The sequence below is a fragment of the Amia ocellicauda genome, chromosome 19 (genome assembly GCF_036373705.1).
Source record: "Amia ocellicauda isolate fAmiCal2 chromosome 19, fAmiCal2.hap1, whole genome shotgun sequence".
NCBI lineage: Eukaryota > Metazoa > Chordata > Actinopteri > Amiiformes > Amiidae > Amia > Amia ocellicauda.
Window position 1 is genome coordinate 18,511,679 of NC_089868.1, and position 24,341 is coordinate 18,536,019.

General features: G+C 39.4%; 1 protein-coding gene across 5 annotated transcripts in view; it reads left to right on the forward strand.

The window, feature by feature from the left end:
* rasal2 (RAS protein activator like 2) overlaps positions 1-24,341 on the forward strand; it is a 96,499-nt gene that overhangs the window by 30,193 nt on the left and 41,965 nt on the right. For 4 of the 5 annotated variants that reach the window (XM_066691630.1, XM_066691628.1, XM_066691629.1 and 1 more), the window contains exons 2-3: positions 15,428-15,555; positions 16,405-16,531. In XM_066691630.1, coding sequence (XP_066547727.1) covers positions 15,428-15,555; positions 16,405-16,531 — 255 coding nt within the window. Of the gene's footprint in view, positions 1-15,427; positions 15,556-16,404; positions 16,532-22,590; positions 22,685-24,341 lie in introns of those variants that run through there. The other variant, XM_066691631.1, reaches the window with a different exon arrangement.

The following is a 24,341-nucleotide window of genomic DNA, read 5'->3' on the forward strand; positions in this document are numbered from 1 at the left end:
CAGATAAGATAGAGAGAACATGCTGCTACAAGGGATAAGAAGAACCAATATCAATGTTAACACTAAAGTGAACTTCAATCAGACAGCATTCATAAAGGAGCATTCTAGCCTGGCTGTAAGTGCAGATAGTGAGAGTTTAGGTCTTCTCATATGTAGGGTGGAAATACTGCTGTTCAAATGACATTTCATGTCAGACATTTAAGTCTAATGTAGAACACCATGGTAGTTGAGATATATAGTTTTGTAGTAAATATTTCTAAAGCCTTAGTCCATAATAACTGGTGAAGAGCAGAGCAGGTAAGCGTTCAAGTCTTACCTTCCTTTAAGGGCCTTGTGCTCAGAAAAAGCATGTCCCAATGTATTATTATTATTACTTGTATTTCTTTGTTAGCCACAGGAAGATGGTCGGGGACTTAAGGCGTGGGTGGAAAAGGAGCAGGTTCTTTCGGGAGGGGAGCAAAGAGGGGGTTCAGCAAATCTTCTGGACCAAGAAGACCACATTGGTTGAGGGAGTGCAAGAAGAGATGAGAGAGACAAAAATATGCACTTCCTTGAATATCTCTAATTGTCATAATACCTTGAATGTTGCTGACGCTCTGAGTAATACCTGTGATGCTAATGTGTTGAAATCCAGTGGAAGAGGCAGCAAAACTATTAGATCCTGCTGCGTCAGTAGGTTATGCAATGAACTGAAGACCTGAATGGACAAAATGATGTCCTGGAATTACCAAAAATACCTTCAAGGTCTGAGGTTGTACATCCATTCTGCAATCTATATAAATCGCTCGTTGAATCGATACTAAGAGAATCATTTTTATTTTTAAATGCATATTTTTTATTAGAGGCACGTATTGTGTCACAGTAGATTTAGCTCTAATCTGTTTTGGTTTCAGAGCAGAACTGGCGTTACTTGCTGTGTGAGGTTACATCGGTCTAGGCTGCCAGTGAACCAGGAGGTTGCTGCCCAGTCCATATTGAGACACCTGCTTTCTGCCTGACCTTCTTGTAAAATGATCTTCCTCCCCTCATGCATTATGAAGCAATATCTCTGTAAAATGCGCTGGCTGCTCTCCAGTTGGAGCGAAATACAAAACTTTCTGATGCACCTGCTATTGTAGGTTAGATTAGTTAATTGCATCTTTGAACAAAAGATTATATGAAATTACAGGACATTAGAAAAGCATACCTAGAGTATGTGAAGCATCCCTTTCTAGACAGTGCAGACTTAAAATCAAGATAACAAGGCTATAATGGCCTCCTTTTTCCAAGTTACAGTTAATAAACACTTACCATGAATGATTTCACAGTGAGTCCCATTTCAAAATGCTTTATAATGAGTCGCGTTGCAATGAAGAATAGAAAAAATACAGTAGAAGTTACAAGTCATAATGAAAGTTCAAATAAGTCATCTGAAAGTTTCCTTAATGAATTGCATGAAGTTATGCACCTAGTGCACCTCAATACAACGCACTTTACAGATCAAGCATTTACAGGAAATATTTAGAGATTAAAATAATTTGAATTTAACAATTGCTACCCAAACAATTGTTAGGTGGTATACAGTACAGATGTCAGCAGCTTAAAGGCTTTCAGTCCAACAAATATGTAAATATTGTCATAGAGATTTGTTGCATGTATTCACCTTTATGTAGGGATTCAAAAACAAACACATTCTTTTTCTGTTTTTTAATCATTTTATTAATGTAGATTAACAACAACAAAAAACTATAAAGAATGGTGAGATGGAAATACAGAATCCAGAATCTCTAAGGTTGACAAGCACTCCATGTGATGTGTGACTCAGTTTGCCCCTTACCCTCATTTTTCAATACACAATTGATTTCTCTTTAGAGCAGCTACTGTGCAATTGGAGGTGATGCAGGCAGAAACTGCAGTGTTGCATTTACCTACCAAAATTGCAGCTGGTGGTGTCAGAGGTTTATTTGTAAGCCTTATTTTACTCTACAATACCCATCACATTTTGGAGAGCATGTCACGGGAAACGGGCGGCTGCTTTGATGCTGTATAGGTACATGTAGGCTGAATGTAACCTGACCCGATTTATTAAGTTCACTGGGTATTTCCATTTAAACAGTACAACATACAATATCTTTGTTAATGGAAAATGCACTATTCAAAAAGGACTTGTAGCTAATGGCTGTACAGAGGTGATCAAGGGCAGAGAGAAACATAGATATTTTTTATCTATATAGTATTGTGTTTTCAGCTAGTATTGTTTGCTAGAGAGATCTATGAAAAACTTAGATACTGAATATTTTTCAAAATAAGTTTTAGGTTAAGAAAAGCAAGAAAAAAAAACAAAAAACGAATGCCATCAATTGGATCCAATCTGATGTTGACGGAGACTTGTGCAGCTTGGTCAGAAATAGACTTTTCTAGATTTCTTTGCTCTGAGGTTTGCTTACAAAACACCCTGGCTGACCCTTGAGCATAGTATTTTGAAAGCAGTACTTGCAGACATTTAACCACATGGTTCTTGATTTGAATGTTTCATTTATGTTTTATTTATTATGAAATAACTGTTAGTTCTTAGTAATGATAGTCCAAATTATTAAATGTTATCAAGAATATCCTAGTTAGTTTGTTCATTCATTGTTAATTGCCCAAGTTTATGCTGAAGATTGTATTGATGGTAGTACTTTTTTTAAAAAAAATTGAGTGTTTTTATCAATCATCAACATTTAACATCTAAGTTGGTATTGTGGAGGAGGCTTTAATGTATCCCTAACAAGGGAAGATAGCAGGATCTTTTAAATATTTGAGTGATCTTGCACTTAAAATCAAATTAAATAAAAAAGACTTCAAGGGAATAATTCCCAAGCTGCACTTGGGATACATGTTGACAAAACATCGACTGACTTGTCTGTTATAACAGGGTGAAAGGAAACTGATTCTGAAGTGCGGTACACACACACACAGACACACACACACACACACACGCACACTGAGGAAATCCAATAGACTTATTTTGTATGCAAATCTCATTGCAAATAAATGCACATTGTCTATGCACAGCACAAGCTAGTGATGACTCAGACTGTGTAATTAACCTTTCAAAAGCCAACTTTTGTTAAAGTAAGGCTTATAGCTATCAGTCATTCTCCAAAAAGCATACTTTTATTTGGTTATACGTTACTTTGGTTTACTACTTGTGACTCGCCTGTGTAATCCATTATCACCATTTTCTATGTAATTTGTTTTTGAACGGAAGAAGACCGCACATACTAACCAGAGTGCACATATTGATATTTAAAGCACATTTGAACTAGTGATGCAGTTTATATTTATACATTGGGCCTTATTTCCTAGAAACGTGAATTCTGAATGTGTAGGGCAAAACAGGGCTATGGAAAAAATAATTGCACTGCTGTTAAACAATATCATCAGCATTATCTTTATACTTTCCATCTGGATTTGAGTGTCATTACACTAGTATATGAAAATCCTATCTAAATAGATATATATACTTTGTTTAGTTTTGTGTGTTTTGTTGAGTCGCATGCAGTGGAAGGTTGTCTTTGAGTGATGATTCAGTAAATGCCAAACCTGAAAAACAAGACGGGTAGACAGCCAACATGATACAATTCCCATAAAAGTAACAAGGATAAATACAGTCCAGTGTGGCTTATTGGTTTTACCAGAATATTTCACTAGAGCAGATGCATTCTTAGAAGATATTGGATGTTACCATGCAAACTGTATAATGCTGCATTTCTGTAACCTCTTAGGTAGTTTGCTTGTGGGAAGAGTGATCCATCAAGTTGCAGATTCCCCAGGGTTTAGCTCTCCTGTGCATAATTCATCTGGCCGACACAAAAACAAACGCACATTGATGCTCAATGGCTTTTCTTCATTCTTAACTTTTGCTCTAATTTCTGTGTAATGCTAGTGTGACTTGGATATAATGCAGCGTATTGTGATATGCAATCTGTAATCAAATTCGAGAGAGGGAGGCAGGCCGTACTGTAAATTGTGCCATTGCATTTCTCTTCTGCTGCTATTTGGGTTGTAACACAGGGTAACAAAGTAATGCCCCTCATCTAACGACATGCAGGGTATTCACAAACGCTGCTTGCAGGTGAAATGATTGACATTATACTGTACAGCATCATCCAGTTCTGTCGCCACACACCCTCAATTCAAATGTCCTGCTCCCAATGAAACCGGATCTCCTTGTGGGAACAGCGCACCCAGTAGTCTCTGGACAGAAATAAGTAGCGAAGGTTAAAAGCACGAAACTGCTGACTGCAGACGAGTAAAATATTTAACAATGTCAATTCATTCTCCCGAGCAACATCACAAGCTGCCTGGCCATCTTTCTCCACAGCTGACTTTAAAAGGGTTCTGCTTTTTAATTCTTTAATTGGTTCCATTAGGCAATGGAATGGAAGAACAGTACGTGTAATTTTCTATTGGTAGTTAAAAATAGTTTTAAAATGTTGACAAGTTATAATCCCAGCGAGGAAAGCCAGGTAATGCCCCTATATCACTTGGAATTGTCTGTATTCAATATATGTAAAGTGGATTAACTCAAAGAAGGATCACAGAGTCCTAGGGTTCATGTATGAATTAGGCAATATTGATTAAACAACAATTTATTGTAATATAAGAGTGAACATGGCAGTTAGTATCTGTCCAATGGGAACAATAACTATATGAATGTAATCCAGGCAATTTATAAAGCCTTTTGTTCATGTTTGAGTTGACAGTTGACTGGGTGCTGACTTTTTGGGGGCTAATTTCTCCACATTATTAGTGCAGTAAAGAAAACACAGATGGACAGTTTTTACCCAATGTGTTCCATCTACAGCTTTGTGGCATCTTCACTGTGGGGCTTATGGTACAAATCCTCTGCATAACTCCCTTATCAGACTTGGGAAATTATCTATTGGAACAGATGTGCTTGATACTAAATTGCATCACATCTACGAGCAGAATATTTTAAATATGCTAATCATGGACTACAGCTGCTGCTTAGCATGTGGCATGGCTAGGTGGCTCCAGATTTGTAATGTAAAGTATGACACTGAAATAACTAAAAATAACTTTTGCATTTCACTTGAAACAGAATCCCTTTTCTCTGCAATCAGTTTGCGTTTTCTTATTTTCAAAGCAGCCTTTAAAATCATGTTGGTTCTCTTGTCGTATAAGACTATGAAATGGTGACACAGTTAAAAAAAAAAAAAATAAAAATAAAAAAAAAATTACTTTAATATTATACTAATAAAATACCACCAATATGGTCATTCTGAAAATGTCCCATTCTTTTAGTCACTAATAAACAGCATGATCTTTGTAGATTTTGGTCAATACTGTCTAGGTGATCTAATTAATTTAATGCCATTCATTGCCAATTTATCTTTACATTTTATTAGATTGTACTAATATTATTTAATTGAAGGGAGCCTACTGGTTATTTGTTTTATATAGTAGGTTTCTCTTTTTCGGTTTAGACAGAGACAGTAATGGATGCTGGTGGTAGCACAGTTTGGTTTCCTGCTCATTTAAAGTCACCTTCAGTAATTACTTCAACATGACTGATAAAGAAAATGTTTTCAAGTACGCCGATGACATGACATTCATTCTGCCCTCTATTTCAGGCCCTGGCAGACTATATATCCTGTGCTGTGCATGCCATGTGTGGTTAAGTAGGGGCAGCTATACCTCACAATAATGAAAACACTCTCGTGTCAACTCAGCTGTAGATAAGCCCGACACTTGTCACTTCTCTGGCCATGAGTGAGCTGATGGAGAAAGCTATTAAGACAACTTTTAAAAGGACAGTTTGCATTTTTTCATTTACACTGAACTTTTTCCCTGTGCTTAAGAGTAAATGGATAATGACATCCACTCGCCAAACTGAAAGCACAAGCAACTCAGCATGCTTGTCAGATCGCGCTTCCACATTTTATCAGAAAACAACAGCCTGTATTTGTGGCTCAAGGAAAGATGTTGGTGGAAATGGAGATTTGGCTTCAGAAAAGGAGAAGAAATTGCTTCTAGTGCCTGAAAAGCTGTGAACATGTGTAACCATTCAAAGTGTGAGTGATAAATCAAACTGAAATATTGCAGACCAGAAGATGTAAATTTGATGTTAATTAAATGGGGAAGAGGATGCCGGGGAATGTGAAATCGGCACAAATGGGCAGTCGGGGTCTACAGAAACACAGCTCACACCTGGAGATTTCTGCCTCTCTGGGGATTGTGCTTTTTTACCAGTAAGAGCTATTGGATATGTCCTCCTCCATTTATCACCGTACCTTCTACAACATACACCCTCAATGGTATGAAGTACAAAGCATAACGGAGTTTACCCACATTTCCATATGTAGTGCACTTTACTTTTAAGTGTCTATATTCATGCAATGGTCGAATATACAAACACAGGACACTGAATTGTCTTTTTATTAATAGGAAACGCCATTAAATGACCGATTTAAATAGATAATCTTTCTGGGAAAACAGACCTGATATGATTAAAACATTCTTATCTTGGCAGAGCAATAGAGAGTCATCCTAGAAGGACTGTTATATAGCCACTGTCTTTTGCTTCTTAAAATTCAATTCATAACCTTTTGTTCAAATGTAATCGAATGCCCAGAACCCCAGGGTGACCTCCATTCGATTGACATTCGGTCACCTGTCTCCTTTTATTGCCCCACCAGCAAGTAAGAAGTCCACGTTTAGTTGTATTTTGTGTACCGCTGGATTACAGCACAATTTAATAAAGACGGCTCTGTAATTTAGATTAAGATTGGACTTGATAATTGCAGTAATTTCCTTCTTTTGACAGCGATGCCCCCCCCTCCATCCTCCCAGGCTGCCTATTAGACGTACTAATTTATGAAGCTGCCAAGTTGCCGAGGCTCAGTGGAATCTTTTTTGTAATTACTACAAAGTCTAAATGATTGTCAAACTCAAATTCTGTAATGGTTTGATTTTAAAGCTGTCCAATTTTGACTTTGTTCTGTTGATCCAATTGCTTCATTGCATAACTTTCTAAGCTAAAACACTGCACAGACATTTTCTCCCCTTCCAATCTATAATTATTAATATCAATAAAATGAATAATCGTACATGTATTATTATTACTAAATCACTTATGACAAATGTATGTGTGTTTTTTGTTGTTGTTTTACACCTGAACGTTTGGTATGGATAATCACCAAATCAATACATCAGCTACTGCACTTTTTTTGCTTACATCTTTGTTTTCATTCCTTCGAGAGCTGAATAAGCCTGTTTGAAGGTTTTAATAGAACAAAAACTAATCGAAAAGAGCCCCTTGATCAGTGACATTTATCTATGATCACTGCCCTGTGGATTCAAAGGGTTCCACATGTTAAACAGCCTTGCAGTCGATTTATTCTCTAGTTTCTCCTTGGCCGTATAGTTATTGCTCATTCGGAACATCAGAACATTATTAAGGCAATGCTGATATAACTGGTTTAGCTTGAGAATCACGTACAATATTCTACCAACAAATTCTTATTTTGTATGTCCAACACGGGTCACTTAACAAGGACACTGTGTGCTTTAGGAGTGTAACAGACAGCCATATGTCCGGCACAGACATCACGCTTCTCTCTGTCGTGATGTACCTGTTGGCTGCACAGTGACTAAACCCCCAGTGAGCAGAGCGCTACCATTCTCCAGCGAGTTGCTGTAAACAGAGGAGACGTCATGACATTGTCATGCGATCGGCAGCCGTGGAGCTGCAGTGTTTGCTGGTAATCATGGCAACCTAGGCATTGTTTACTTGCAGGGCTAGGTTAGATGTTTCGATGAGGCAATGCTGTTGGTAAATCCCACTGGGACGGCACACAAAGGCCCTCTTGTTTGGGTCATAGAAGGGCAAAAATGTGTGGTTTGGGCGCACCTTTGTGCTCTGTGAGAATGTGACAGCTTTTAAAAATAAAATAGAAATTAAAAGATGACTTGGGGGCATATGGAGACAAAACATACAGCTTCAAGTGTTTGAGTCCAACCCTGAAAGCATTGCATCATTCCAAGCCCTGTTTTTAAGGGATGGACAATAGTGCATCTGTACACGTTTGGGAATGTTTTTCCGGCAACCCCACTAGGATTTTTTTTACTGTTGTCCAGCTGTCTTTGCAGAACATGAATTACATTTTTTTATTTTTGCATTTGTGTATTACTAAGAAGTAAGCATGTGTAAAAAATAGATCTGTGAGTTACCAAATAGATCTGTCTAGGTCTGCTTATCATAGCTATTATTTGCTGCTTCCTACGACTTACCCTAACCTGAGGGACTTTCCTCTGTGGCCTTCAAACATGCTCTAGTGATATAAATAATTGAGCTGCTTTAGTTCAATCAGCTTTGGATATTTTAAACTTTCCCAAATGCTGTCTACAATGTTTTAGTCATGGTGTGGAATCTGTAGGCTGTTTTAGGTGTAACTTCTTTCTTCCAACAGTAAATAATTGTAAAAATACATTTTAACTAGTTGTCTTTGATGTAATTTATAGGAAAAGGGACATCTCAAATGAACAGAAAGTAAGAGAAAAAAATCCTGTTTTAGTGGAATTTTTACAAGCTTTTTTATTTTTGTAATACAGTCAGTTTTTCTAATTATGTAATTATAATATGGAGCTTACATATTGAAAACCAGAGCTGTGAGGGAAACCCTTGCTGATGTGAATGTGTTTTGTGCATGTTCAGTCCGAGCAGGAGAGTTTTTGTTGGCAGTCATTAGCAGCTGAAAGCATCTTTGAAACTCCATCCACAGACAGGTGGCAGGACCTCTCCCAGCTCTCAGACATTCTCTGGAGGGTTCATGGTGCGCAACTTTGGCGCTCGGTGACAACTGGACACTGAGACTGGTCGAGTGCCAGCCACACGCTCTCACACACACTCTAATACTGGCGTGAGAGAAGTGTCCAAAAACATGCAATGCATCCTCTGAATCCCCCCCCCAGCCACAGATTTTGAAAAGCCTAACGTGACTGCAGATTTCTTCACACTTCCATTCAACATTTAGTTCCCATCAGCCAGAGTTTATGTAGTGTATTGTGCTCCATGACAAACCGGCTGAGTCACTGACCCCGAGCTCATTCCTCATTTGTAATGTTTCATTTTACAGTAAGTGTGTAGATCATCCCTTTTGGACATAACACAACTTTTGTTTTAAGGCAAGCTCATTCACATATCAGTGTATCACATAACATTGACTTTTTTTTGATGGTGGTTGTTAAGGAACAGTTTAAGACAAAATGTTTCTGTAAATGTGCCTCAATGCCAGATTTACAATGAGTACCTGTACCTGACATAACACTAATAATCGTAAAGCACTTTGTTTTCTGAGCAAGTTAACAGACGTGAGATACATATTCAAATATCATAAATCACATTGAATGGGATCAAAGGTTATTTATATTGCACTAAGTAGACCAAGCAAAGTTTGCTGCAGAATCAACATATCAATGTCCAGTTCTGCAAGGATTAATAGTGAAAATTTGACTTGTTTTTCGTCTAACTGTCATAAATTGATGGACATGTTGCATAAGAAGTAACAATACCTCATCCTGTGTATTTGATTGGTGATTTTTTCTGTTATTGAAGAGCTTGTTCTTCTTTACACGCTCAGTCTGAACTGAATGAGGTCTCCGTTTTCATGAAAGCCACTCCCCTGAATGAGCACAGGTTTACAGTGAACTCGACCATACAATAACTTATGCATTACATCATTCTCCAGTACTTCTGTTCCCAAAAGCTTCTTCATTGTGTGAAGTGATTTTGTTTGGTTAAACAATACAAAGTGGTAGGTTTCCACTTGTTGCCAGCTGAATCCAATTCAAAACACTACTGTTCACGCAACCTGCTGTGTAAATGTTTTTAGTAAAAAAAAAAAAAAAATCTACGTGGATATTGTGTTGTTGCAGTCCTTGACATCTTGACATGACTTGACTCCATTATAATGTTCAGAAAGTGACTTGAAAGGGATCTGAAACAGGACTGGATTGGTCTCACTAAATATCCCCTAAAGCTTTCGCTCTATCTTTAGTTCATATGTGTCTAATTTACATATTCTCCATGTCAACACATGGGGGGGGGGGGGGGTTAAAAATAAGGAGTGTTAGTCATTCCAGTGCAAGTGGGTGGATTTCTATTCAGTCGGATAAGGGTAGGTATTTAGACTTGTTTATTTTGGTAATGTTGGTCTCACTGCAGTCTCGGAATCAAAGAGTTGAACGATGGCGTCATTCAGTCGCAGAGGTTTAGTTTGTTTTGATGTACTGGTTTCCCTGTGTTGTTGTTTACAAGGATGGGCTGGATAAGAGCTGGTCGAAAAGAGCATCTCTGGAAGGAACTCTCGCTGTCAGTGTCAAGATTTAAATGATTTCATGAGAACCAAATGCTGAATTATTAGTTTCATTTCAGAAGTTGGCATGAAATTGGATTCCAACATTAAAGAAATCGATTTTCTTTTAGATTTTAGGTGCTTACAGTATCACACAGTCGAGCATGTGCATATGGCTAGACTTTTCATGCTTTTTAAGGCAACAGTTTCTGAGTTTCAGGCATGCAAATCCAATATGTTATTGAAGTACATGCTTTCAGTTCCTGGCATTCTTTAAATTCTTGAGGGATTAATAGTAATATAATATGAGTCAAAGAACAGGCTGTGCAGTTAGATTTGTTTTAAGAAACTGATTTTTAAAATAAAATAAAAATTGGGGGGTAAACACTCCAAGGAGAAAGCATGTTTGAAACTGCTGTAGGCAAAGTACACTGTGAACATGACTGATAACTGGACTACCTCTAGTGGGTCTCTTCCTCTCCATGTTTTCTTCAGTTCTCAAGTTGCTCGTCTGTTTTCAGGTTGTCTCCTTGATGGTGATTCTGGTAATTTATTTTTAGGTTCAGTCATTGTTAGGAGAATTAAAACAGAACCAAATGTAGCTCTACGGTGGCCAGCTGAGAGCACATTTCAGAACGACAATGCTGTTTTTGTGGCCCAGCGTTTGGTGAAAGAGTGGAAGGCACACCTGACACCGGGCAGCTGATGGCTGGTAATTGTAGGTCCTAAGGGTAGGCTGTCAGCCAGATATACATGTTAGAAACGAGAAATGCAACACGGCACACACAGACGGCAGGAGTTATGGAGTGGGTTGTTTTTCTGGGCTTTCTTCAAAGGCTGGAGTTAAACAGTCTATCGCAACACAACATTACCATCGACACCACACCACAGAACTTGAGCCTTGCTTACAAGTCAGTGGATGCCAAACTGTCACAATGAAGCAAAAACTGCAGATTACCCACAGTAATGTTGCCATTTTATACGGTTATATAATCTTTGATGTCTGCCCCTGTAGAATTTCTCTCTTCTGAACAGATGGCAAAGTTATCAGTTCAGCCTGGAGATAACATGGGTATATTACTGAACACATCCCAACCCAACAGCTTTGTGTGTGTTTTTCAAGCACACACAGTATGTTTCACTGCCTTACAGAACAAGTATGGTAATTACTTCTCACCATATGCAGTCTGAAGGTCCTTTATTCAATTAATTAAATGTTGTTATATAGCCAGTGAAATAAAATCCTCTGAAATGGAATCACATTTAAGCCCGTTCAGTAGTACATTCAATGACTGCACGCTCACTGAGCTTGTATTGCCTCTTTAATTGTTCAGTTCGACTTGTATTGTCCTGCGTCTCTTCATTTTCAAGCAAATGTGGGGCTTTTACTTTTAACTGAACATATGGACCCTATTGAAGCAGTCCTGTTAGTAAATGAAAACCCTACTGTATACCTGTGTTTTGGGCATTACTAATTTAATACGTAGAGCTACATAGATCTGAACTTGTTTTTGAGCTCAATTCCAACGTGTAGTTGCACTAGTCTATACTACCTATAGGACAGACGGATCTTGGTGAAAAGATGCATAAGTTCCCCTTCTTTAGCGTGTCTCCCTAACCAAAGAGTTGCATCTACAAAGGCTTGTTCCTCTATGCAGATTAGATCTTGTGAAACTCCTCTGGGCAGTCATACAAATACAGGAATAAGGATGTTAACTTTTTTTTTTTTTTTAATTTTACAGATGGCTAAAACAATAGGAAGCTTGTCTTCTGTGTGTACTTCTATTTATGGAGCCGTTTGCAGTACTGTGTAGTGTTTCTTAAGAAGGGGAACATGAAAGCCACACGCATAAGCCCAGCACCACAGAACGATAAGGGTATTATCAATTCAGTTCTTTTACGCTCTCCGAATTCTGTACAGTCCTCCAATTCCACCTGCTGGCGAAGCACAGCAATCTAATCTCGAGCTGCTGAAAATCCAGCAACCTAATTATTTCACATTGTGCAGCTACAGGAACAGGCCAGCGGAGAATTCACTGCTGGGGGGAAAGGCTACAGAGGCTGTAAATTATTGCAGACTACGATAATTAAAAATACATGTCTCGCAAACAACACAAGCCATACCGCTGCATCACTCGCTGGTTTAAAAACACATCCCATGCCTCATTAGTTACAGGGAAATGTACCAAAACCTGCAAGCATTTTGTAATTAGTCACGAGTTCCCTTTTTAAAAACTATAAAACACAAATGTATGCGTCTATTGTTTTACTTTTCTGATTAGCCATTGCTTCAGCATCTTGTCTCCAAGGAAAGCTTGAGTAGGCTCGGGTGAGATCACGTTGACATTCTTCTCCAACCGATCACAGACTGTTACCCTGACTGGAATAGCTGACCAGTCCACTTAAAATAATTTTGCCCCCATAATGATGGACTGTTCCCACCAGGAGAGCCAGCTGAGATGCAAATATTATTTTCCCACTTGTTTCCTTGGCATTGTGGCGAGGCACACATGGGTGTCGAATCGCTTTGGCCAGTTGGAGTGCTACTTGGCCACCAGATGAAACAATAATGAAGCACTCTGTGACTGGCATGGCATGCCGGATTGTAAATAAACTGATCAGGATGCTAAATCTCTTCTTCCCTTGACAGATTTGACCCTCCAGCTGCTATCCTACCCCTGAGTTTGAGGTCATCTGTGTTAGTTCAGTGTGTGGTTATACCTGGAGAATGATGTACAACAGCAGGCTCCTATTGCACACTAAAGTCTTGAGCTAATGACCTGTGCACTCTAACTCGTATATATTGTGCTGTCGTGCTCTCGCATATTGTGCACGTCTTAAAGGAGGCTGTCAGTGTTTGTTTTCGAGTCCACAGCAAAGAATAGGACATTGGACATTGCAGATTAGGGTCTACTAATACTGTTGATAGTAGAAAGTATGTTTGACTGTACTTTCTTGTTCCATGTTAGTGAGATTATGGACTCTAATAACCTTTAATCTTCAGTATCGTAGGCAAATGGGTAAAGAAACTTCTTAGTGGTGGCATCTTAGTGTGCTTCTGGCCCAGCCACAAAAACCTCCTTTGTAAAGATATTCACAGTAATGTAGGTCAAACAGGATTTTGATGATGAGGTATTTGTTTCTAAAAGTACTATCCCTAAGAGTTGGAATATATATAATTTTGTGTTACTTTACACTCATTTTCTAGATTGACACAGCTGCCTTTTTTTTAAAAAAATGTATGCAATCTCTCTCACAGACTTATGGGTAATTAACCATATCTGTTAAATCATACATTACTGTACAGATTACATCGAAATGATTGGTTGAATTGAAGGACAGGTAAATGTTGTAATTCATGGTTTTTTAATGCTATAATTCTGTCTTGACAAAAGCTAGAAAAAGTAGGCATTCTGTCTCTTCTGAGGTGGTAGGGTAATAGCTTTCATCAGTTCTCCTCGTTGGGATTATATCATACCTTAATGCACCGGTTGACAGATTTTATTTCATACCTGTCCCATTGCTCGGACAGTGAGCCTCGAAGGCCTCTCCCTATGAGAATAATCACAGACGCATTACGCTGATTTATCTTCTACTTTCATAAGGTCTCACCACGGGGCCTGGAGGCAACTACAGGAAACAGCCTGAGACCTGCTCTGATATATAGGAGGTCAGAGTTTTTATGCTTGGTGGGAAATAGATGGAATTTCTCTATTACATTTTATGGACAGAAACTCGCCAGCCCCACCGGCAACAAAGTGATTTTATTCTTTTATTTTTCTTCTTGTCGCAGCCCAGTACTCTGAATAACCTAGGCTGTAGTTTTAATACTTAATTACCAGGGTCCAAAGTTTAGGATTACATATTTATTCTGTTACAAATGTGGAATAAAAAAGTTTTGCATCATTAAAAGCACACTCGCATGCCCTAAAACTCGACCTTTCCCAATCTGAACTCCTCTCCATGGGCTATTCCCCTTTCTCAGTTTCCTTCATCCTCTCTTCTGCTTCCTTTTTCACCCTCTATGCCAAGAACCATGGATGCTCCCAACATGGCTTCCCTGGCACGGCCCTGCCATCGTGTTATGAAGCATATGTACAGCCTTCGCTCTTAACCACCTGCTCTGCTCAGCATGCCTGTACATCACTTCTTCCTCATGCTCTTCTAGAAGCCTTGGACCTTTCTCTCACTATCCCAATATCCAATCATCCGCCGTGATTTCCGCCTGTGGTGGGCCCAGCTGTGTAGGAACATCACAATATCCGACCACCTCCCAACACCTACTCCATTAGCTTAGTTCCCATTCATTCTAGGTCAGTAGATCCTACAGTCTACCATTCTGCTTCGCAAGGTGCACTGTTTTCAAAATCCGATCACACCAGCCGTGTTCAGCTCATGATTCTATTACGTGCTTGTTATTCAAACATATTATTTTGTAATCCTCCACCTCATTTCCTGAAGCTACTGTATCTTGTGTGTAATATCAATGCTTTACATAAACCTATTTCATTAGGTTGTATTCTTACTATCTCTCGTTTATTTTTAATGTTCATTTCCGCTGTCCCTACCTGCTGTTCAAGGTGTAATTAGTTGTTAATCCGTGCTATAATTTTTAGATGCATTTATTTTTTAGCATGCCTTTATTAACAATAACAAACGCATTCCCTTAACGTTACTATCTCAACCTGTCTTAAGGGTGTACGTCTTTGTATTATGAAGGCTTGTGTATGAAATGTTTCATGTCTTGTTGCCAGGCAGATACCCTTACCCAGTGCTGTGGTGCCACTGCCCTCTAGTGGTACATACTGTAGAAGCAATTTTCATTCTGTTTTCTCACAGACTGACAGGTGAAATAGATATTAAACGCTCAGTTTTATTTTATTTTTACAAATCTATATGCCTTTTGATCTGTTTTTCTTAATATAAAAGCTGACCAATAATGCTGAGAGATAAAAGGAAAATGAATAATTGTCCTTGACCCCTCTATCTTGTTTTGAAATATTTGAGCATTGCCCTGTTGTATATAAAGGCCTTTTCTGTAACCTTTGTCTCCTGATGTGTGTTGACTTCTGCTTTCTTCGCAGATGTGAAAGGTCCACCAACCCACCGGCTGTCCTGTGGCCAGTCTCCTTACTCAGAGACGACCATGTGGGAGAGGAAGTACTGCATCCTGACAGACAGCCAGCTCATACTGCTCAACAAGGAGGAAGAGGTGAGCGCTGTCTTTCACCACACTGCAGACGTCTCCGAGAGACTTTTACTCTACAGCCGGGTTTTTGAGGCCTTACATGTTCCATATTGGAATATAAATGATTACCTGATTCCTGACACTATTTTAAGGTGATAACTTTTTTTTTAGTTGTAGTTGGAATAACTACGCCAATTGGCATCCCCGGTTAAGTAATCTTAATCGCATCAGGCTGTACTGAAGAGATAGCCAATCATTCACTGAGTTATGATTTCCCCACCATACCTCAGTCTAATTCTTATTATGAAGCCTAATTCAAGCAATTAAGCCCTCAATTAGAAATTAATCCCACAATACAGTGACTTGGGACTCTAAACTATGATCTATGATTTCCAAAGCAAAACTCAAACTGACAGCTTTGCAAACCGTGTTGCAATGGTTGAGGTGAAGAATGCTGCCACTGCTAGCGATATCCAGACACCACAGTGTCTTATGCGTGCTGTCATCAGATATCCTTCAAAAAGAAGTCTGAGATAACAGAAGATTGGAGGCTTCATAATGCAAAATGACAGGGTGTGGGGAAATACCCACTGCAGGGCCTTTTCACTGAGATGTTTTCAGGAAGCAAGTGCAGTTGAACAGAAGTTAGGTATGCATACACAAGTGTTTGTCCTTTCATTGAACCTAATGTGCTATCTCAAAGGAATCCCAATGAATTATGATGATTAAGGTATTTTTATATAGTTTTGTTTACCCAGTGTTTAAGAAAGGTATGGTCTCCGGTGGGAGGCAGTACACTTACAGCAGACTAAGTGCTCTAGTGTATTATAAATGCCTGTTCATTGTTTCCATATATCTGTTCCCTGTTCTCAGATGCCAGTTGAAGTGATTCATGAAAGCCCACCTGAATCGTCCAAGGGGCGGAGCTTACGGCGCACTGTCAGCGTCCCCTCCGAGGGACAGTTCCCAGAGTTCCACACAGAGGGCGCCACAAAGCTGGGTAAGCCACAGAAACCACTTTCTTTTTGGGGTGATGGATAGAGTGATTAGAGGATCTCAGGATGTTGGTGTGACTCCAAGCAGCCCCTTTCGGAAAGAAAGTGGTGCCAGCAAGTGGTAAATCCACAAACCATTTGCCCTCTCCTGTGCAAGAAGCATTTAGTTCAAAAAACGAAATTGTATATTTCTAAATAATGCTAAATGCCCATGCTGTGTTTACTAACACATGGTTATGTCTTTTAATATATGGGAACCAGACCTGTAAAAATGCTTGGTATACCACTTCCTTTGTGGTAAGAGTAACTCTTTATTATTAGTGGAGGCTTGAGTTGGTTCATCTTCACTAATTAATGTCACGAGAACACAGTAACACAGATCATGTTTGCAAAGTTTTGAATTTGAGAGCTGTTTCAGGATAGTTTAGCAAGTAAGTTTTATATATCTACACGCACCGATTAAGGAGAATGTGTTTTGTTATCGATCAGGTAAGACAACAGATCTAAATGTTGCACTTACTGTTACGTTTGCTCTTGTGCAGTGTCTTTGCGATACATATGGATTACTTTAAAAGTAGTTAAGAGAAATTGTAGAATTCAGAAGACGTCTATTCTTGTATGGTTTTTTAATAGTTTGTTACATATTTAGAACTCTATGAAACTGAACAAATATGCCTTGTGTAGTCTTTAAATCTGCTATATATTCTATGATCTATAGATTGGCTTTCATACTGTTCTCTAGCTACCCCCCATTTATGGTCAAAATAGTGGCATCCAAAGTGAAAAAGATTGCTTTAGTTCAGCAGTAACTCAAATATATTCAGATTAAATCCTCTTTTTATTTTTTGTATCGTCAGTATCTGAAGTAGCAATGCCTTCTGACGTATATAAACTTCTGTGACACTGTTGTTATATATGACCCGGCCTACACTGGATACACTGCCCTCGTGACTGACCAACAGAGATGGAAAAGCATGAATAACCCTATGCTGAATTATTTTAATCAGGTTCCTGGGGTTTGACAGGCGAGCAGAAATGTTTGAGAAAGTGGGCGTGTGCTGCGGTGCAGGAATGCAGAGCCGAATACAAAAAAGGCTGTGTTTATCCTTCTCTCTTTCTTCCCCCTACCCTGAAAGCCAGACTGACCCCTCAGTAATGAAGTGGGCAGGGGGCTCGGCTGGCTTGTATGACCGCTGTGTGTCGAGTACATCTGGACAATCGGAGGAGGGCTCTGTCCACTCACTGCTTTCTCTGTGCCGGGTCTTTTAACACTCGGAGACGCGGCCCGATAGGTCAGCCGAAACAGTGAGGAGGTCTTTGGCCAGTTTATTGTAGCGGACGCTGCTTGTGGGGAGATCGACAGCCGTCACATCTGAAGAACATTCATCCCTCGGTCTCCTTAGCCACACTCCATTCAGCAGCCGTGGGTTCAAAAGGGGGAGCAGTGGGTTATTTATATGTTAATCTATACTCTCTGTTGACAAAAGTGCTTGAAGAACTGCAGTGATGCTGAACTGTGCACATTCTCTTTCTCTAACGATTCCTTTTCGCATGAGCGCTTTTTCATAGAAAGACAGACATCTAAAACGGATTGAGGAATATAACTAATTTAATTTAATTTCTTGACTTAGATAGTCATTAAAACTTGATACAAAGTTCTCAGTATAGACAAAGTTGACTCCTGAGGTCCTGGCTTGTTCTGAAGTAGTTGCTGCCCAGTAGTACTGATGATTGCTTTTTTGGGAAAAGTCTAAGATCAGTTATCGGGAGTTACATTAATCAGAACCGGTTTTGCCAAATTCTTCAATAATTGGTCTATTTCAATGTTAATTTTATTGAAAGACTTACAAGGTGTTCCCTGAATCGTCAGCCTCATTTGCATTCTTGGTGTTGCCTTAGAGTTGTGAGTTTTCGAGGAGTTGTTGATATTCCAGTTAGTTCCCTGGTTTAGAAGGAAATTGCCTTAATTCTCTGTGGGTGGGTCAGTTATTCAGGACCTCAAATAGAGTTTTTGTATTGTTTTCCTTCTTTTATTCTGACATGCCACTGCTAGTTCCTCATATCTAACTTATTTCTTTTCATGTAAAGAACTTAGTGGTAAATTAGTTGTAGAAGTCCCTCCTGTTAGCATGGCATTGAAAATTGAGCATGCATTCAGACATTAATGATTAACCTAATAAAGGCCGGGATTTGGTATGGGCTAGATCAAAACGACTATTCCTCGTTTCCGTCTTCACAATAGGAAATACTTTCTCAAACATGTTAAGATATAGTTTATAGAGAAGCCAGTGTTTGATGTTTATTGGTAATAAACTAAATTCTAGAAGGTAGCCAAACTGGAAGCCATTTATTTGAGAAGTAACTTTCCTTCTAAGACTTTTTAGCTGTTTGTGTTGAGACCCCTGTGACCTCCCATGCCTCATTCTAAAAGATTTTGTGGATTTGTTTGTCTTCCTTTGTTTATGGAATTGCATATGTATTGATATAGATGCTTTGTGGTTTGGTGTTAGTCTATCCTGCACATGGGTACAGATGCTGCTCACCCTAGCAAAAATAGAGAAAAAGCATTCCCTCTGATCCCCTGGCCATCTTTAGCATAGGCTTACTCATAGCCAGATCAATGTCTGTAGGTTTTGCTGCTGTATTCCCTATGGGAAGAAACCCCAGGGATGAAATGACAGGTTGACACTGTTCTCTGTGGTCACTGTTCAAGTTCATTAGGAATTAGCTGCTCGTGGGAAGGCATAAGAGGCCTAAATCATCCTAGGATGCTTATTTCAATATGCAAGTGTTGAGGATTAGTTAAAGTTGGCCATCTGGGGTTAATTTTCATAACCTTTCATAACCAGCCCTGTAAAATAGTTGTTAAGCCTTTTGGTTTGTCTTGATTACATAACTTGTTCTCCTGTAATTACAGCAGGGACGTGAAAACTGGACACTAATTACACCTGAAGAGGGGGTTGTGGCTCAGTCCCCTAGAACGAATCGAGGCTACTCACTACAGTGAGTCTGTTCCAGGTTTGTTTTGAGAGAGCACTGGCTTGTAAATCTTTCTTGGACTTCAATTAATGGACTTTCAATAGCTCAAGCAAATCGACACATTTAGCAGAGGACAAATAAAAAATTACACTGAGGGCATTTAATGTCCCCCCACCCCACTAAATGGACCAATATATCTGTTTAAAAACCAGTGTAACTCACCTTAAGTGTTGTTGTTTCGTCAGTTGAAATGCTTCCATTATTATTTGTCAGTGATGCAAGTCATGCAGGACTCTAGCTTACAGCTAAAGATTGCTTAGGAACCAAAATGTTGAAATGAATGAGGGGAAAAAAGCTATTTATAGCAAGGGTTGAAAGATTTGTAATAATATTCATGAAGGGGGATGCATGATTTTGCAATCTTTACCCTTTATCAATTTAAAACTAATTATATGAACCATTCAGTTGCTTGCTTTAGAAATGTAATTTGTTTACAATATGGGTTGTAATATTGCAAGATATATGCTTTTATTTTGCATCAAATCTGGAAATGTCAAAATGTTTCAATAAAGTAAAATGTGCTTGCAGTGCTGTAGGTTTTGGCAGACTGTTGCTGATATAAGATAGTATTAAGGTCTGCTTTGTCAAGGCACCAAATTGTAATATCAATTCAATTTGACAGAAGGAACAACCTCTCAGTTTGACAAATTTTCACAAGAATCGTGGTAAATAACAAACTGAACTTAATTCTCAAAGGAGGAAAATACATTTTAGTACTCCGCAATAATGTTGGACCATTGTTTTCAAAACATTTTTTATATCTATGTGTAATTTGTGAGTAGTTCTGTATTAAAATTATTTTAAGTGCGGCCTTTAGAGGCTTTTATTCGGTGGTCTTTATTTTACAGAAGGAAATAAAAATTAATGGACAGTTGTTACTTAATAAAAGGCTGGGTTTACTTCAGGTGAAACTGCAAATGTCCCTCGCCCTTGTCAGAGGCCCTAGAAAGTGCATCACACTGCAGGTCCTGCACTTGTTTTTTCTGTTGACCTGTTAAAACGATTTTGCTCCAGGATGCATCTTTAAAATCGTAAGAATACTTCCATTTTTTTTAATGTAGTTTTTAAACCGCAAAATACAAGATGCTTTAATATACTCCACACAGCTCTTTCCAGAAACCCCTCGAGTGCCTATAGGTAGCACGGCATTCCTGGACCTCGTGTCAAAAGAAGGACCTTGTGAGTACTGATTGTGTGGGACTGTTGAGCCAGAGAGAGTTGGCAGATCTGTTGCAGTTGTAACATCTCAGGTTACTGGGAAATATTTAGCTTAAACAGTTGTAGTGTTCTTAGGAAGGTTAACCCAAGCAGCCCTGGTATATCATCAGACTGTAGACTGTAAATATTTCCAAACACTTTACCCATAAGGTTTTTGTTTTGTATATATAAACACATACAAGGCCTAGAAGATGACCACATAAAAGATGGGCAGATGAAATCGTAAACTTTGCTGGCATGACATGGAAAGAGAAGCTGTAGATTGAAACAAGTAGAACCATCTTGCATAGGCTGATGATGATGATGGTGATGTACCTTCCTAAGAGAAACTTTATTATCAATTAACCTTATCTTAAAAGGCTTGTTGACTAGGTGCATGACATGTTATTTGTGTAAGTTGGCTAGTAGCAGATGGGTTTACTGACGCATTGTGCCCACAGCTTTTCCCACTGAATCTCTTCCCATGCGTTTTTGTGATGGTGAGATAACGGCTGGAAAAGGAGTAGGACTTTCTATCTGGCCTACTCATTTGGCACACAGCAGATAAAGGACTAAAAGGACTAAAAACATCCCCTTTAATCCAGAGTATAACACAGTGCACAGTGTTTGAACTTCTGCATTCAAATACTCGAGATAAAACTACTTCATGTAGTATACAAACAAATCGGATGATGATAATTTGTGGGCAAGAGCACAGAAATGAAAGCTTGGTACTGTAGGCTATCGCTTGTTTTTTGTTTTGTTTTACCTCAAGGGTGCATAACAAAGCATCAACTAGCACGCACACACACACGCGCACACACACACACAATGCAATCCTCTGCTTTGGTTGTCCTGATCTGTGATTCAGCTGCTCAGCGATCTGACTCGTAACTTTATCTGGATTCACTGGTGGGGCTGGGCGGATGAGAGTCAAATCGCACCTGATTGCTTTCTGCAGGAAGAGGGTGGTGAGAGAAGTTCAGGTGGGTTAGCAGGCAAGGCAGGCAAAGACTGCAAAAACATCTACTTTAATGTGTGGTTTCTCTTTTTTAGGTTTAGTTTTCAATACAATTATGGCTGTAATTAATGGCTGTGCTTCTGAGCCCAGATCTATAGTGAAACTTCATGAGTTTCAAATCTAAACTACTGAAAAGTATGAAAGATGGAAGTTAGAAATCATGTAAGTTGAAATAATTATACAAAGCAAAGCATTTATTTTTAAATGAGTAGTATTGTGCATTAAGTGCTAAAGGAAGAAGGACGAATACAGTCAATATTTTCGAGTAATTCTCCTGATATGCTGCTGCGGATTATGGCATTGCCCAAATGGACGGGGGTGTCATATTTCCTCTTTATTCCTTTATTGCCATTTCCCTTTATTATAAAACCGCAGTTGCAACCTTCGCCCTTGATGGACGTGCATCAGAAACCGCGTAATGTATGCATTCTCTCTCTCTCTCTCTCTCTCTCTCTGGAGATAAAAAAAGCAGATTAGAGAGAGATAATAAGTAACAGTTGGAGACTTTCGAGAGGAATGAAGACCCCCTGTCGATGCAGTGACCGGCTGAGATTTCGGGGGGGGTTTAAGGGAAAATGATGGGGGCAACATTTCTATCTTTTGTTGAGCCTTGAAACAGGGAAATGCATGTCCTGTTTAATTAGATAATAGTAGATTTGAACCCCCGTCCCCGGGCTGCACGCGCGGAGGGGCTGCTATTGTTGCGCGCGGCTGAATGGAGGGATGGAGGAGAGAAAAGACGAGTGCGTTTGACTGGCTGCAGCGCCGGCTCTTCTGCATTCCTCACTGGCTGAAAGGGTGAGAGAGGGAGGGCGAGAAAGAGAGAGGCAGAAGGATGCACGCTTTCTCAGTGCTCATGGAGGGCTGGTGAGTCTCGGCCGGAGCGGCATGCAGTTTACGGGTGAGTCTGTCTGGATGAAAACGCAGCGCTGGAGTCGGGGGTCGTTAGGGGGTCGCATCGCCGGGGAAGATGCGCGGCAACAGTCCCGGGAACTTTGCATCGAGAGGGGGGGATGCGTTTTGTCAGGTGGTTAAAAACGCAATCCAGGAAGAGTGTGCACCTGCTGTGTGCATTTTCGGGGCATCGGCCGGGCATCTTTTAAACCGCTCCCGGTTAGGGTGGACTGGAGTCGTGTGCTTTTGGGGAAGTTTTTGTTCGGGCTGTTCAATGCGTGTGCAATGGACCGACGCACTTGTGTGTGTGTGTGTTTAATCGAGCTAAATCCCAGGAGCAACAACGTTGTTTTCAGTGATATGACCATTTTTTTTGCATACTTTCCTAAACTCATTATATATTTTCTGTTGTCTACTTAAGTTATCATGTAGTCAAGGTGTAATGGGTTACACTTGTTTTTATAGCATGTGTTTTTTCACTTTTCTAATGAACAGAAAAAGCTTTATTAGCAGCAGAGTGTCTGTGTGCTGAGGTTGTGATCTATGATAGACATGCAGGCTTCCAGTGGCCATGCTGGGCAGAGCTGCTTTGACCACTTGCCACCGGCACAGCTGGCTGTATAGTGATCTTTTTACTTATTTCTCATGGTAAGCCATTTTATATTGGCAGGTGGTGGTCTGTTATGAAAAATGCATGCGAATAGGCTGCTGATCACATGGCTTGAGTTTCAGTTGTCACTTCTGAGGAGTGTCTTAGCCCTCCACAAACCATTTTCTTTTCTAAAAGTTTTAAAACCAGCTTTCAAGGGGAACAGTACTGCACTGGTCTGATGCTCTATTCAGTTTTTCCCTGTTAAATACAGCTATTTGAAGTTAATATATTTACTTTGCCTTTTAAATGTTCTACTTCATATGCTTTTCCCTTTATGCAAGTTTCCTTTGTTTTTGAAATGAGTAAATCAGCAAGAAAACCACATATGACGGAAGTGAAGGCGAGGTTCGCTTTGTGTAGACCATTGCCCTGGACAGTACACAAACTAAAACTGAATCACATTTATTTAGAGCATTGATGATGCCTTTCTTTCCCTTGACTAAATAAAGAGCTGCAGTTAAGCCAAACTGCTGTGTTTGCAACCTGTTATATCAAGCGTGGTCGGACAGATCTTGGTCGGAGTGAAGATCAACAAGTGGAGGGCTTAGTGGACGCTTGATGCTATGCCAGCATCTAGTTTGTGGGCTCTATGGATGAGTGATAGCCTAATTGTGACACTAAAGATAGTGGTGTTTGTGAACAGAGTCAGCCAAGCCATTGTAGGTATTCTGAATGTTGTCTTAGTTTGACACAGAGTAATTAATTGTCCCTTGAGTTTTATTATTGATTAAGCCCAACGCTTATGAGAGTCGTACAGAATAATCTCGGTCTTATTTCTTATTATTCACTGTTCCGGTACATCTTAGCATTAGTGGACATCCATAATTGGACTTAATGTGGGTTTAGTATTACATTGACTTTCTTTCCCTTATTTAATTTATTTATCGGTAAGTGAAGGTTAGTTCAAAACTGTCAAGTGAATGATTCGAGGACTGCATTAAATGGTAAAAACAAAATCTAGATGATACAGTGCCGAAAGCCTATTGCAGGTTACATCCGTTTCTTGTTATGC